General features: G+C 45.1%; 1 protein-coding gene across 1 annotated transcript in view; it reads left to right on the plus strand.

The window, feature by feature from the left end:
- Positions 1 to 16,246, plus strand: part of PAPPA (pappalysin 1) — a 175,912-nt gene that overhangs the window by 70,332 nt on the left and 89,334 nt on the right. Inside the window, exon 7 of the mRNA XM_065648566.1 lies at positions 1,995 to 2,502. Within this exon, the coding sequence (XP_065504638.1) occupies positions 1,995 to 2,502 (508 nt within the window). The remainder of the gene's footprint in view (positions 1 to 1,994; positions 2,503 to 16,246) is intronic.

A 16,246-nucleotide genomic window follows, 5' to 3' on the forward strand; every position in this document is an offset into this window, starting at 1 on the left:
CCACAACTAAATGAATGTTTCTTACCCAGGTCTAATTGTTTGATGATATTTAAGAAAGGTTCCCTTTGTCTCAACCTCATTGAAGTTTTTAGTCTCTGTAAGGCTACAATCATGCTCCCGTTTTTCTGAGTAGTTCTGTTCTCACTTAGAATAGGGTAATGATCTGTATTAAACTCCCTGGAGGCTGAGTTCAATTCATCTAACACATGGGACCATACCCTGGTCTTCCAAAATATGTAGGTTTATTCACTGTTTAAGTATTACAGAGTTCTTGAACTGACAGAGGTGAATGTGCAGGAACCCAAGTGGAGGCCACATTTGAACACGTACTAGGCTGTGAGCCATTAATCAACTCAATTTTCCTATCTGCGAGATGGCAGCGATAAGGTTCACAAATCTTTCCAAAGCCCAATGAGATACTAGGGTTAAAAACCACCTTCTTAGGGCTGTTGTCAGGAGTTTGCTGTGAGTCAAAGCCATCAGAGGGCCCAGCCAAGCACGTGCAGACGGCAGCGAATGTTGAGATAACGTGAGTTGAACGGGGTATTCACTACTCAGAATGATTATAGGCAGTACTTGCGAGCTTGCCAGGGGGAAAAAACTTGAGCGTGTTAGATGGAACTCTGGCTTTCTTTAAAACATATCGCTCTGTGGTCTCTCCAGATGCCGAAGTTAGTGGCGTTCCTGCTGCTCGGTGGCATGTGAGGAGATGAGGAGGGTGTGGGGTATGTGCGGGTGAGGAAGAACCGCTAAGAGGTGTGCATCTGCAGGACGATCGTGTTGGATCGCGGGGAGGACTGGCCGAGATGCCAGGAAATCTATTCTGCGTCTGGGTTCATTCAGTATGAACAGGAGAATTCCCTGTACTGTTTATCCTTGACAAAACAGGCACATTTCTAACGCTTCATTGGATCACAGACAATAAGAATAACCTTCACACATTGCCCTTTTCTCTTTAAATTGGAAGTGATGTCCTGTTTGTTCATCTTTGCTCAGTGCTTTATCTTGCTTTCTTCCTTGGTTGCAAACAGCTGTCCTCCCTGCTTTTTTCCCCTCTGCTTTCTTCATTTCTCTCCTCTTCTTACCTTTCCTTATCTTCACTTTTCCCTTTCTTCTTTCTTGTACTTTGTCTTCTCCCTGTCCTGCTTGCTCCCTGTTCGTGTGATTACTTGGGAAGGAAGAGAGAATTTATAGGTCTCACTGGATTCTGTTACCAACTGTTCCACCCATCTGACCTCTCTGGATCTTGCAGTCTATGACTCCATGCCAAATTGTAATGTTACCGTAGTACTTGGGAACCCAGCGAGCGTTGTGGCTTTCATTAGTTTATAGTACTACCTCCCATGTAGCCGAACGTAGCCAACGGTGAGAAATGTAAAAGTACAAGTGCCTGTTGTTTCATCATAACGAGCACAAAGAGCCAGCTCAGACCTGTGCTCCATGTGCCTCCAAGAAAAGGGGTCTTACACAACATGCTAGATGAGCCTGGAAATGGCACAGGAGTTGCCTCTCAACAGCTTCTTTGAATCAACAAAGGCCCTTTTCTTTGTCTTTGCTAAAGACAAAAGAAAAAGTTTGTATTTTAGAGCGACAAGCAAGGGAGTAAGTAGGAGCACAGAGGTGAACTGAAGGCAAAGTGACTCTGTTTATTGGGTAAAGAAGCAAGTGGAAGGGGTAGAAAATATTGTTTGGCACCGGGGAAGGCACTAGAAATAGGAAATACAGGACCAGACACGCTGGCCCCGTGTGTGCTGTGCGGTGTCCGGTCCAGCTGGGCGCTTAAACTGAGTTTGCATCTCTCACCCAGCCAGGAGACGTTGATGTTGTGTTCCTCCTCTCCATGCTGGCTGCGCCTGTTCTGCTCAAGTAAATAAGGAGTTTCCTGGACAGATACGCTCTCCTGCCACCAGTTTGTCTTTCAACACTGATGCAAGTGATTACCCGTGCTCTCTAACTTGTTTTGTGCCCTGTCCTTGCTTCCTTCTTTCTTTCAGGGCACCCTGACGTTGAGCAGCCTTGTAAATCCAGCGTCAGAACGTGGAGTCCCAACTCGGCAGTCAACCAACACACGGTGCCGCCAGCCTGCCCCGAGCCGCAGGGCTGCTACCTGCAGCTGGAGTTTCGTTACCCCCTGACTCCAGAGTCCCTCACGGTCTGGGTGACATTTGTTTCCCCAGACTGGGACTCCAGTGGAGCGGTGAACGACATCAAGTTGCTCACCGTCAGCGGGAAGAACATTTCTCTCGGGCCGCAGAACGTCTTCTGTGACATCCCGTTGACCATAAAGCTGGATGCAGGACAAGTGGGCGAGGAGGTGTACGGGATCCAGATCTACACTCTGGACGAGCACCTGGAAATCGACGCTGCCATGCTGAGCTCCGTCCCCCAGAGCACGCTGTGCACAGACTGCAAACCCATCCAGTACAAAGTGGTTCGGGACCCTCCTTTCCAGTCTGGGTCTCCAGTTGTTATCTCAAACCTCAGCAGGAGATTCATTGACACGTAAGTACGGCTTTCCTGAGAGCTGAATAGACTCGTTCAGAGGAAAACAATAACCTGTTCTTCTCATCCTGTTAACGTCCCACATCACGAGTGTTGGGATTTTGAATGAGATTGATGTACCAAGTATCACCAAGAGAGGTTCTTCTCATAGTTTCTCTCTGGAACAAGGAGCATCACACTTCAGGTGAAATAGCCTGAGATTTCACAGATAGTTTTTGAGAAATTTCTGGGCTAGTTGTACAGAGATGTGAAATTCAGGCTTTCCTTAGCCAGAATGGATATAGCAAACTACCTGAGCTGTGATAAATTAAATGCTTAAGATAACCTAAATGAGGACCTCTGAGTAACATGGTCGTCATTTTCTTAGAAATCATTTGAAAGTAATATTCTGATGGCGAAGGAGGCAGAATGGTTTTCAGTGCTGTCGCACCAATTATCTGCTAAAGAAAGAATGCAAAAAAAATACACTTGCATGTTCAGTTATACACATATATTTCAGTTACTTTCATTTTTTTGCTTTCACGTGTCACTGAAACAAATTTTGTTGGAACAGGATTGTTCTAACCTAGTAAATATGGCAAATGCTCTAGTTTGTTGTAGGAACTGAGTTTCATCCCAGATGCAGTTGTGCTCATCAACATACGATTGTTGAGTAAAGTCCAACTTCAAAATATTTAATGATTGCAAGGAGATCCATGATCTCCATAGGCATTCTACGGCAGCAAGAAAAACATCTTTTGCATAACATGATTCCCTGGAAATGATTCACTCATCTGTAGGAACAACACGAAGCTCTTTTGAAAAATGAACACCAGATAAAAGGAAACCTGCTAAGAAAACTGCACTCTAATTTAGAAAAGATGATCTAATTAGTCCAGCTAATATCAAGGAAGCATACATCATTATGGTCTTCTAAAGCATATTTAAATATAATAAAAATGATTAATTAACAATTCAGTAATCATGAGCTACCATCCCTTTCATGGCCCAATTATACATCTCAGAAGATGCAAATTGTCCCTACAGATTTAAAAATTCAAGGTTACTAACAATAGTGAATATAAAAACAAAGCCCGGGACATCGCTGACGTTATTCATGTGCTGAAAGTTAAGCATGTGCTTAAGTATTTTCTTGGGTTGTAGCCTTGTTCCAACAATTGCTGGCACTTAACAGGAGGTGAATACTGGCATATTGGAAACATGGAAAATGGTGAATTTTCCCATGGTTTTGCTGTGAAAGCATCTTTGCCTGAAACCTGGCCCACTCTCATTGGAAAATAGGACTGGTTTGGTTTGAAATATTTGCATACCTTAGCATAAGTTCCCACAGAAACAGGTCCAGTTTTGAGTTCATAACAAAACGTGAAAAAAAAAAAGGACATGCTTGAAACATAACTTGTATTCTGAGCTCTATTCCTTTGTCTTTTATTATGATTTTGTGGGTCAATTTTAGCTTACAACCATCTGAACATCTGAAATGAAAGGGTGCTCTAATAACTAAATCAGTAGCCAGGGATTAGTGGCAATTTTCCTGTGCGTCACTGATTAAATCGCAAGGGGTAACATTACTGTACCTGTCCGTACGTCTTGCCTAGTTACAGAGCCAGCTAAAAATCAGACATAAAATTTGTGTTAGTCTTTCCGGGCTCTACCTGCGATCAGTTGACAGAAGCGGGTGGTTGGTTTTGATTCAAGACTTCAGCATGTGTCGGAAATTTTGAAAAGTGGGGTGACGCGTGTGTGCACAGCACTGATACGTGTCCTCTGGTGAGGGGGGTCGTGCAGCATCGTCGTCTGATGCTCTGTGTCCAGGCTGCTGCTGGACCACACCTGGAGATGCAGCAAACTCTGCGTGGGGTTGTGGTGACGTGGGAGAGGCAAAGGCAAGATGAGTTTTCCATTAGCACCTTGTGCAAAGAGGAATCGCGGTCCTTGTACTCTGTAAGCAAGAAGGAAAGGAAGATGATTCAGGGAGGTCAGGGACAGAGGTGTTGGGCTATGCTCCTGTGTGTGTTTATTTATAAATGTAGAGGTAAAAGCATTCTCTTCTCATCTGCCTGCTTGTCTCATTCTGTACAGCTGGAATTCAGCATATCTGTGCAGCCAGACTGAGCAACCCCTTTATCCCTCTGTGAGCCCCAAGCCAGTTACCTCTCCTTTATGCCTTTGCACGTTTTCCATATTAAATAAAATGACACCCCCACATGTTCTATGGAAGGTTATTTTGAAGGCAGTCACATATCTTTACTCTTGCCTCCTCTGACCTTGATCTTCACTTTCTCGTTTTCTCCCAAAGAAAATATTTGCTTGCACTGTTATCTGTGAGCAAGATCCTTTTCCCAGGTGTGGCGATGCTGAAAGAAAAATGAATTTCTCCTACCTTCTTCCCGTCAAAGAGACGGAACTTCTCTTTAAGCTAAGAGCAGAGACAGCCTTTAATGGATAGCCCTTGCCTAGTCAGCACTGGGTGCTCCGCAGAGGAGGGTAAATAACTAGAACAGTGGAAACCTTTTATTAAGAGTTGCAAAATAATGCCAGACCTTCTGTTCTCAAGCTGAATTTTAATCTCAGCTCCTTGGCTCAAGCTGAGGCTTACAAATACTTGTAAGGGACAGGACTACATCCGTGGACCTTACAGAAACTAGGCAAGATGTGCTCACTTCCAGTGAGTATGATCAGCCAGAATTGCTGGTATCTGCGGTACAAAATGGGAGTCAGAGCATAGGAAAGCTAAATAAATCAGTGGGGAAAAAAAAAAAAAGAGGTCAGGCCAGGTGCAGCACAGAAGTGCTGAGTCTTCACACTGCAGCGGGTGATAAGGAGCCTCATCTGCAGATCTCAGAGTCTCAGCTCACCATTTAACCCAAAGTTTGGGTTGTGCTCTTATCTAGAGGGTTTCACTCTGGCTGTTCTCTAGAAATAACACGTCAGACAGTCACAGTGGTGAATGTGGTGAATGTTTTGCCCCTACTGTAGTGCTTTTACGCTCCTGTCACTGCAGTTGGAAAGTAATCGTTGCTCTTGCATTCGTTCGTAGCAGCTGCTGATTTATTAAGAGCTCAGTGAGAACAGAGTGCCCACAATGAGAAGCTCTCCTGGGCACGTCACCGGTGCAGTTGGGTGTCAGTGCCGCGGGGACAGTCAGGGCTGAGCAGCCCGTGTTCCCCGTTGTGCTCTCAGCAGCCAAATTTGCGAGCGGTGAGCAGCCGGCCGTGCTGGCGAGATCGGCGCTGGCCCCTCGGGCAAGCCAAGCTGAGAAACGCTGAGGTTGGCTTTGGAAAGTTGTCAGAATAACTGGAAAACTTTCTTAGAAATGGAAATTTTCCCATCCTTTCTGCCACAAACTTTGTAGGGAACTTGCAGACTTCATGGACAGTGATGGAGCAGGTCGTCTTTGTGGTGTTAACCTGTAGACTATTTCTAGACAAAGGCGTTGACTGAGCCTCAGAAGGAATCCCAACACGAAGCCCTGGTATGAATTTTGGTTTTGCAGCGTGGAGCATCACTGAGAGGCAAGTATGCTGTCCTGTGATCTATTATTCTGAGCCATTCCTACTTAGCTTTAGTGCCTAAGTGACACCTAGAGATACTGCATTCATACTTGAAAAAAAAATAAGAGAAACTGGGAGAGAAACTTGCATTTTCTCATGTAGGGAATGTTTTTCTTCTCAGTTCTGGCTATTTTACACCTACATGCTATGGCTAAACCTTTCACATTGCTTGGTAATAACTGGAGGGGACCGATTTTCATATGTGTGCAGTTGTTATTTAAGTGAATACAATATTTTAAAATATTTTGTTAGAGTCATAAGCTTATAAACTCCATGTCATTTACTGTGTTTTAACTCCACACCGGAGATGGTGGAGTACAGACCTCACTAGGGCTTCGTGGAGTGATTGCAGAATGACTGAGAAATCATCATCATCAAGATTACAGGTAATTGGAGGGCTGCTGTGGCATTGCTCATGGGTCCCTAGTGTTCCATGTACTTTATCCAAATTATTTGCTTCAAAATTTGCATTATTGATGCAATGGCCATTCGTTACTGGTATCGAATCAGAAGGTCGTACGATAAATGACTTGTCGGAAACACCAGGTGATGAGGAGTTGAAGGAGATGGAAAATAGTTCTTAGTCTGAATGTGTATGAAAAATTTGGTAAATTCCTACAAATACGAAGAAGCAGAGAGGCTGGAGAATCAGCAGTGGCTCTTCATAACGAGCAATAATTCATTACAGGCAATTATTGGTGTGCCTTTTAGCCCCTGAACTCAACAGGAAGACTGCATTTACATGACTCAAGCCCAGCTGAACACAGGACTAGAAAAATATGAATATCACAATGATGATATGTAAACCTAAGTCCCTGCTGAATGCAACACTAAAATTTCATGGCAACATCTGTCCTTATTATGGCATTCCTTCCTTCAACTTGAAGATCTATTTCTCTATTTTCTGAAGGTCTACCAGCCAGAGGAATGTATGATCTAAAGCAGCTGAAATGAATTGCCAAATCCATCTGTCATGGAGATAATTAACACCATATTTCCACCCAAACAAGATACAGATCGCCGGGTGGATGTTCTCCCGACACCAAAAGCTGAAGTCCATATTATCACCATCTTCTGCTCCCCCCTCTTCCACAGTTACCATGCCAAACCCCTCTCGATATGCCAGGAAATACTGAGGAGTATCTGAGATAGAACTGAAATGTGAAGAAAGAACTTTACGTGCCCAGATTTATCTGCAAGAGCTGCTAGGTTGTCCGTGTGATATTGGCATGCTACACATCTGGATTCCCACAAGGCTTTAGAAATGTATATGGTGTTCCAGATGTTCTTGTGCACGAATACTTACCCAGTGACCCTGGAAATGCCTTGCCTGTAAATTAGTCATTTCTACATTAGAACTCTGTCCTTCTCTGCATCAACTGAGCCTATTTACCAATTCTGTGCTGTCTGCAGATACTTGGACTTGTGATGTTCGGATCTTTATTTGCAGGAAATGTTTGTTAGTTAACCTCAAAGTGATAACTGAAAGACAAACTTTGATTTCCATTCAAGTTTCTCTTTCGATCCAACCTATTAACAGCTACTAGAAGCACAAAATAGTGTCGTCTCTTGTTGAGTCCCTAAGTGTTTGATTCCTGCTCTCACTCCTAGCAGTACCTGGGACCTGCCATTAGTAAGAGCATTTGTTCTCTAGTCTGCATCTAGGTTTCTTTCCCATAATTACACAATTCTCCGTATTATTTCTCTCTAGTAATATATTAGAGATCCCTATCTGTATCCATATGAAAGTTTACAGCTCATCTCTAGTAAAAACACTTTTTACCAAGCTTCAACATGAACAGATTTACTCTTATTCATGCTTTCTTGCTCATTCCGAAGAGCTTCCCTGTCATTAGTTTGCGATGCTGCATGGACAAAGCTATTTTGAACTTTCTCATGAAGCAAATCACCCTTCTGTCCCACCGGGTTTCTCTTACCCCTGTAATTTCCTATTTCAGGTACAGTTCTAGCACTTGTAGTTCTTGCCTACTTCTTCATCCAAGTCCTTGCATTAAGGAATAAATGTTTCGGTTGTTCCTCTCTGACTCTGGTTTCCCAGATGGATTGGGGACCGTGCTCTCATTGTCCGAAAGCCCCTGCATGTCGGTGAAGAGCTTTGAGTGTATCGGAGCTGCTGCCGGTCAGTTTTGGAAAGCTGTGAACTTGAATCTTCAGCGGGTGTAGGACACCGCAGCAGACCTGGAGTTCGGCAGAGGTGCTGCTCATGTGCTAGCAAGCGCCGTCCATCTTCACACCTTTCAAACCTTCACACCTTTCCCACCTTCACATCTTTCCCCAGGGAGATGTCAGGATCCCAAGCCTCACAGGATTCAAGAAGCGATTGGACAATGTCCTCAGACACATGGCGTGAATTTTGGGGTATATGCAGGGACAGGAGTTGGACTCACTGATCCTTGTGGGTCCCTTCCAGCTCAGGACATTCTATGATTCTATGTTCTTTGTTTCATCACAATAAGATACCTGCCCAGAACTTTAATCACCTCTCCAAGGCCCTCTCTAGCCTTGGCTGCGTTGTCAGCTCCTCCCTCGTGCAGCCCATATCGACTGCTCTGCTTCTGTTTAATGAACCTGGAAATTTCCCCTGAAAGAACAGAAGAATACAGGACAATCTGCTGCCGCACACCTTCCCTTCTAACAGTGGGAAACTGGTTGTAGGCTCATCTGACCCTAACAGAGGTGAAGTGCTGGTAGGAATCCTCCACCCAGGAGCGTCTTCTCCACCAACATCCCCCTTGGGTAAGTCCTTTCCTTTCCTAAAGATTGTGGCCTTGCCTCTGGCTTGCATGGCAGCGGGGATGGCTAATTCTGCTCCCTGTGCCAGCCAGGAGCGTGAATCCCTGCTCTACACCGAGGGCTCCGTGAGCCAGGAGAAGGAAAATTGCTTCTTTTCCATCTACTGTTCTTGCATCTCGCCTTCACATATGTTGTGCCACTAAATACCGAGGTAGTGCTTGTTAGTATTTATAGCTGCCAGTAGCATGCCGGGCGTTTCACAGAAGAAATACGCCAGGTGCCTCCTTTCAAAGAGCTCACAATTAAATGTTGGAGGCTAGCAGTGCCGCCGCTCTTGGGGATTGCACATCTCCACTTGGCTGATAGGACTTGGCAGCTGGAAGCCACATTCTGATGGCTTTCCTTCTTTCTTGCTTTCTTCATTCAAGGTGCCAAGTTATCTTTGCAGGAGAATAAAACCTGCTTCCTGACCCCACACACAGAACAGGTAGAGCAATTTTTTCCCTTATCACCCTCTGCCAAATTGCCTTAGCCCTGCCCTGGAGAAGAGAAAGAATAATTTGACGGTCTGTGCCCATTCAGTAGGCAGCTTTTCTGCTAAGCCTGTGCAAAGGTGCCATTTGGTGCCAGCTGTGGTGACAGATTTGTGATTCTTCGCTGTTGCAGTTTCTTATGTAACGCTGTAACTAAAGCTGGCACTTGAAAAAATCCGTAGCTCCTGTTCTGGCTCAGCCGGGTATGATGCAAGAATAAGGTAGTAAGGGCGGGTTTAAATCTTTAGAGTTCTGTGATCCTGAGAAAGGGCAGCCCAGAGGAATTTTTCAGCTTGGGTTTATCTTTGAAGGGTGAGATGGCTACAAGTGACCCCCAATGGCCTCTTTCAAAGAAATAACTCGAGAGAGTATGGGAAGAGCTGGGAAGGAGGGACTGTCCCATTTGGGGAACGATGCTTTGCTTTGGGATCAGCTCTGCTCCAGCCAGGGACTCCCGAAGGATCCTGAATTCACATCTCCAATGTGGCGACAGAAGCGACTGAGAGATCAGATCTGTAGACTACAACTTAGCCATATGCAAGTGTCCCTGAAAAAGTGAACATTAACAGCTGTCCTATTATTAACCAAATAGATACTATTAGAAATTGATATATTTAATCACTCCCAGCCAGCGTGGAATTTGAACTTGTGACCTACAAGTAGTAGCAGAGTTTTCAGCTGCAGGATTAAAAAAAAAAAAAAAATGAAGGTCAAATGGGACTTTTCCTGCTGGGCAAAATAATTTATTGCAGGTGAAAGAGTCTCAGATATGTGGTAAATTAGGCTGTGCATTATCTCATGGATAATAATTTCTCTCTGATGTTTGCCTTCTGGTGTGCATCTTTATTTGGGGCTCTAAACAAGATAAGAAGCACCAGAAATCTCCCAGGAATAACAAATGCATTTTCTTTGCTTGATTGAGGAAAGAAATATTGGACAGACATGTGTTATGCAACAATTTAAAAATAACTCTCTTGTAAAACTTGGAGTGAGCCTCAAATACCGCAGAAGGAGCAGAAATGTGTTACCTACCTTTTTATCAACTGTGTCAGCCAGTACAGCTTTTTTCAGCTACTTTTACTGAACTGTTGGCCTGATCATTTCCTGGGCATTTTATTTTAATATCTTTTCCTAGGTAATAAATTCCAAGTTTTGTTAGATTTGGAACTACACTCAAACAGGCAAGGATTTGAAAGCGACACTGCAGTAAGACTAAAATACCTGTGCTGTCCTTAATACCTTGTTGGATACAGTGACGGACAAGACAGAAGCCTTTTAGATGGGTCATTGCATGGGATGCAATACACTGAGCACCCATCGTGGGATTGCTCCACCCAAACTTGATCTTAGTCTTTCTGGCCAGGATCTTCTTGAATATATAATGATGTTTGGTATCTCCGTGCTGGTGCCCCAGTTCCAGCAAATTCCTGGAACTTTTTGCAATAGGAGGGGCAGAGTGGAAATAAAGCTTGTTCTTCACTCTTCTAATTGTACCACACAGAGAGTGTCTGCAGTTGGGCACCCCAGATTATGAGCCGCTACTGAAAGTACTGGCCTTGAGAGCTCAGTGCAGTGAACCAGATCATTTATTCACAGTGGTACAGATTTTTTTTTTTAAAAGGTAAGACCAGTTGCAGATGTAATGACAATAGAGGAAATTAGCTCATGATGGGATTTTAGAAAGAGGTTAGTGGAAATATGTTCAGTAATGTTCATTTATTAAACCATTAAAGATCCCACTGGAGACCAGCTAGTAGGATTTCTCATAATCTGAAGCAGCTTAAAGCAAAACACAGAGCCCCTAAGGAGGGAAATGACAAAATGTTCCTTTGGAATAGTCACCTCACCTCCTCGCCCATGTCTCTGTGCTCTGCTATCCAGCGTGCGTGAGAGCACATACGTCTCTCATGCATATGCACATGTACCTATAGGGTCCCCCAGGAGTGCCATGGCCCCTGCGCCCTTACCCTGCCCAGCAGAATTTCGTCGAGGAGGGACGGGAGAGGTGAAACCAGAGAAAACTGCAAACATCTGTGTTCGCTTGGGGCCCAATGTAAGCCCTCCTGAAAATGCACGTAATAACTTCCACCGGCTTCAGGAGCCTTTGGATCAGGCACTGCGAACGTCTGCTCCCATGGCTGTGTTTACCATTTTGGTGGGATTACGTGGAAACAGGAGGGTATTAAGTTCCAAAAATCAGGTCGTGGCTCATGTCTGTTGAAAGGAAATCCTAGAGGTCAGGTCTGGATTCAGAGAAGCTGAAGGACGTTATTCCACTAAGTTGATGACCCTAAATTGGGAAGAGCCTTCTGCCTGCAGGGAGGGCCGAGCCTGACAAAGAGGGTAGGAGCCAAAGCGTTCCCAGCCCCACAATGAAAAATCAACATGCAGAAGCTGAGGGATGGTGGTTGGGGTCCCAGACCCTGTGAGGGGTTTGCACCAGGTGTTTTTCCTGCAGCGTGGTGTGAACCAGCACTGGAGCTGGGGTGGATGCTGCTCCTGATAGTCCTGCGTGGAGAAGCCACAGCACAGCTGGGATGTTGTTAAGGCTGAGGGTAATCAGACTGTGCTCATCCAGAGGCACGATGCAACAGGCAAGGGGTCACCAGTGATGGCCTTTAAAGCAATTAACCTGTCCTAACCTGCCTGCCAGTCACATTACTGTTTTCTCCCTGCCGCGCCGGTACAGCGGAGCATTATCCTCAGGTGGTGGATACTGGCACCACTCCCTTGAAATCTATAGAGAAGCGCTGGCTTCCACTGGTTGGAAGCAGAACTTTCTGCATTTTGTGTCCCAGATCTTTCCTTCCTCAGCTGAAACATAAAAACATTCCCTCCTGTGGCGGCCACATTTGAGCATCATGTTGAGAAGTGTTCCTGTCTCAGCTTCGGGTCTGATCACAGCGGTGAAGAAGCAAACACAACAGATTTTCCTCCTCCTTCCCTGCTTCTAATAGCAACCAGGTGCTCTGACACTTAACCTGTGTGCTGCTGTGAAATTGCCTCTCTAGTGCAAACACCCTTGTGAGGCCCTGGGCCTCTCAGATTTACTTTATCCCAGGATTTGTAACCCAATCTCATTTAAATCCTCCATTTATTTCATCCACCTTAAAAATTCATAGTTTTTCTTGTTGTTGTTGTTTAAACATGAAAGTAGAAAATGTCTCTTGACATTTTTCTTTTGAGAAGAAACAAGAAATATCTTTAAGGTCTTGGCTGCAAACCTTGTTCTTTATTAAATGTGCTACTGTGTTTTAAATTGGTACCAGGGCAAATATTTGGACGATTATATCAAAGTCTGCTGGAGTTAATCAACTGCACATATATATCTGTATGTTTGCTACTTAAAAACCTTATGATTCTTGCACAAAGGACAGAAAAGAGTGGTCTGTGTGAAAAAACAAGTGGTTAAAACCAAATGTGTTTAAGGTCCTAAACAGGACCTGGGTTTCAGAGCAGAGGTCCAGGGCATTTTGAGCTGGTCCGAGCAGCAAATGCACACGTTTGCAACTTGGAGGAACAGACGAGCAGCTGAGTTGCGGTGGTTTAAACCTGGAGTATTTTGCTGAGGTCTCTAAGGTTACTTGGCGTTTACACCAGCGTAAGCAAGAGCAGAGCTGTAGACTGATGTCCTGGTTTGATTTCGTGGTGATTATGAGAGTTGGTTGTGACTTTGATGCACAGGAGTATTTCGTGGAGCAAAGGATATTTTCCTTTTCCTAATAGATTGGATCCCTCAGCCTTTGACGTCAGTCTCAAATACATGGGGTGTCCATGGTTTTGTGTGGTTGGTTTAGGTGTTACTAGAGATACCTTCATCATACGGTCAGGAGCAAAACACGAGCCTGGGCATTGTCTTGATGCCACATGGGGAGACTCTGGGCTTCAGATAGCAGAACAACCTCGTGGTCCAAAACGTACCCCATTGAGTATTCAGCTGAGATGATCTGTTCAGGTTGTTGGCTGCCCTGTTGATCTTCCTCAGAAATACCCAGTTCAGGTCTAAACTGGGTTTGGGAGCAAAAATCCACCATCCAGTCCTCACTCTTCCACCCAGCCCACGAGCATTCATTTAATACTTTAACTACCCTACTTTGATTTGCCTGTAAAAAAACCCAAATAATAAAGCCAGAGGGCACAGAGCAAACCCCCTCCCCAGTTGGGACCTAACTCATCATGGATAGAGAGGAAACCTGCTCTGGGGCTGCTTCCTTGGCATTTATGTCTCCTGAATCAGCTCAGTGTCTGAGAGAGGCAGGAGCCTTGTTTTGCACCTGCCATGTCACTGGGCTTATCCAAACAGAGCTTGGACCACAGCTGGAAAAACAGCCCTTTGCAAGAGCTCGGGATTTTTGACGTCCTTCTTTTGTGTCCGGCATCCCATCCGTCCTCTCTCCTGACTGCCGAGCCGGGCAGGAATTCTCTTCATTATCTTCTGCCGTGCTTCTCATGCCATTTTTATTAAAAGAAGGACAGGCAAAGCGAGGGAGAGCGTGTGCGAGAGAGGGGATGAAAGAAGACAACAATCACATGTGTACGGTCTGTGACAATGTAGGAAAACGGATGTGAGTTGGGGAGCAAATCTATTTGGGTTCGGAGCACCTGAGGATGGAATAGCTTGCAAACACTGCGGCGGCATTGCCAAGAGGGAAAACCCAGCGTGATTTAATGACCCACCCTCTAAGCAGCAACGAAGAGAGCGATATCAGCTCCTCGGGTCTAGAAACACCGAGCCTGGGACCGGGAGGCTCTAAACATGTCCGAGCGGTGCGGTGCTTCTTCACTGAGTTTGTGGATATTTGGAGTATTTCAGGACCTCGCTATGTGACGTTGGGATTTTTGGTGGCCGTGAACAGCCTGTGGAGCTCCAGGCTGCAGAAGACGGGACAGCACACGGCAGAGACCTTCTGTGTGTGGTTGTATTGAGTCCACCTTGAGCAGCCGATCCAAAGCGTTGCACCAGGTGAAGGTGTGGCATCGCTGCTATTTGCTGCCAGCAGATTTCTTGTTTTCCTCGGCAAGGCCTCCTTACTAGGGAAGAAGAAAAAAGAGAAAAGGTGATGGTGTTAGAGGGAAATGGGGACGTTGCTGGCAGATCAGGGCTCATTCTGGGCTGCGGAGACCTGTCCAGGAAAACATCTTGTGGCTATTTAAGGTCAAAGAAAGATGGGTCCTTCACAAAGATACTTGAGGTGCAGAAATTTGCCTGTTTCACATGACACTGCTTCTCATAGCCATAATTTAATTGGGGATGCCTAAGAGCTTGTCGTCTTGTCCTTAAATAACAGAACTGTATCTGCTTTCATTGCTTTCTGGCCATTTTTGTTTTCATAGGGCAGAAGCCGGGATCAGCCTTAAGGATATTTTCAATTTTGTTGGAAACAAGTCTCTGCTGTACAAAACCCCTCGCTACTGTGATTTGTAGTAGGATAAACATATACGCCATTGTAGCAGGGAGAAAGTTTGTGGGGTGTTTGCTTTCCCTCGGCGCTTTCACTGCATCCCGAGTCCTGCGCCGTGTCCTCAGATGCTGCAGCACAGAGCGGGCACAGTCCTGGCACTTGAGCACAAGCGTGTTGCTCTGCAAATTCAATGATCCTTTAAACCCACCTCGGTCTGAGTAGAAAACTACTTCCCAGAGATATAATTTTTCCCGTAAGTTTTACAGGAAAGCCTGAACTGAAAGCAGAGGGTCTCTTGCCTGGGGGACGCAGCCAGGTTAACTCAGCTGCCCAGCCTCCCCAGGAAAAACAGGAAAAGAATTAGAGGGGTTTATATTTCTGACCCTGGATCCATCACTCGTCACAGCAGACAGGAGAGTTGCCCTCGTGGTATTTCACACGGCACGTCCTAATTCCCCCTCTAAGCAGAGGGCTTGAGTCATTGCTTTTTAATAAGACGGCCTCCCCACGAGCGGAAGCTGCAGCGATCAATGTGGCTTACTCAGTTCTCGAAAAGGTCATTAAAAGACCATAGATATAAATTTAAAAGGGTGTTTGTTCACATCCTTAACGTTAAAGATGTACTTCTCTCTCACTTCCTCGAGTAGTGTTGTACGAAGCCGCCGTGTGTCGGACCTGCCTGACAGCAGAGCCCGTTCTCTCTCTGTTATTGTGCCATCAGCTCCGAGGAAGGCAGGAGAGAAGATAAATGGTCAAAAATCACACTTTTATCACCACTTGAAGCAGAGCTTGTCTTGCTGACATCTCCAGATACAGTCTGTAATATCGACCTTGGTGCCCTATGACTATATAGGACAGAATAATTTTTTTTTCCCCCTGCTTTGTTCCTGCATTCCTTCCTCCCTCCCTCACTAGGGTATTGGATTATTGCCCGAAGTATTGCACAGATTATGCCTTTAGCAGCTATATTTTTCCGAACTGTGGGTACTGTGAAGGAATGCTAAAGCTCTCAGTTGTTGCCGATGTGATATATTTAACAGTTCAGGAGGATTTAAGTGTTTCAGGTTCCAGTTGCTGGGATGTGAAACGCCACATCCAACTCAATCAGGTTTTTGCCACTAGTTGCACCAGGCCAGGGTGAGCTGAAAGCACCATGGCTTGATTTAGAGTTTCTCAGGTGGCTTTTCTGGCGCCCCAGTCCAGGCACATCTCCAGCTCTGATTGCGTGATGCTGGAGGGCACCTCATGATACCTCATGAGCATAAATAATTTAATACCTTTTTTCTACCCAAACCATCTAGAAATAATGGACACCAGGCTGTGCAAATACCTAAATGTATGTGTAACGAGTCAGGTATTTTTTTCACCTTCTTTTCTTGAGAAGAAATGGCCTTTTTTGGGTGTCACTAAGCTATAATCATCATTTGCCTGTTACGATATATCATTTCTCCAAGAGATTTCCATTTTTGAGCAACAGGCTGCCGTTGGAAATCTCCCCTCGCCA

Source organism: Caloenas nicobarica, chromosome 19, assembly GCF_036013445.1.
Source record: "Caloenas nicobarica isolate bCalNic1 chromosome 19, bCalNic1.hap1, whole genome shotgun sequence".
Taxonomy (NCBI): Eukaryota; Metazoa; Chordata; class Aves; order Columbiformes; family Columbidae; genus Caloenas; species Caloenas nicobarica.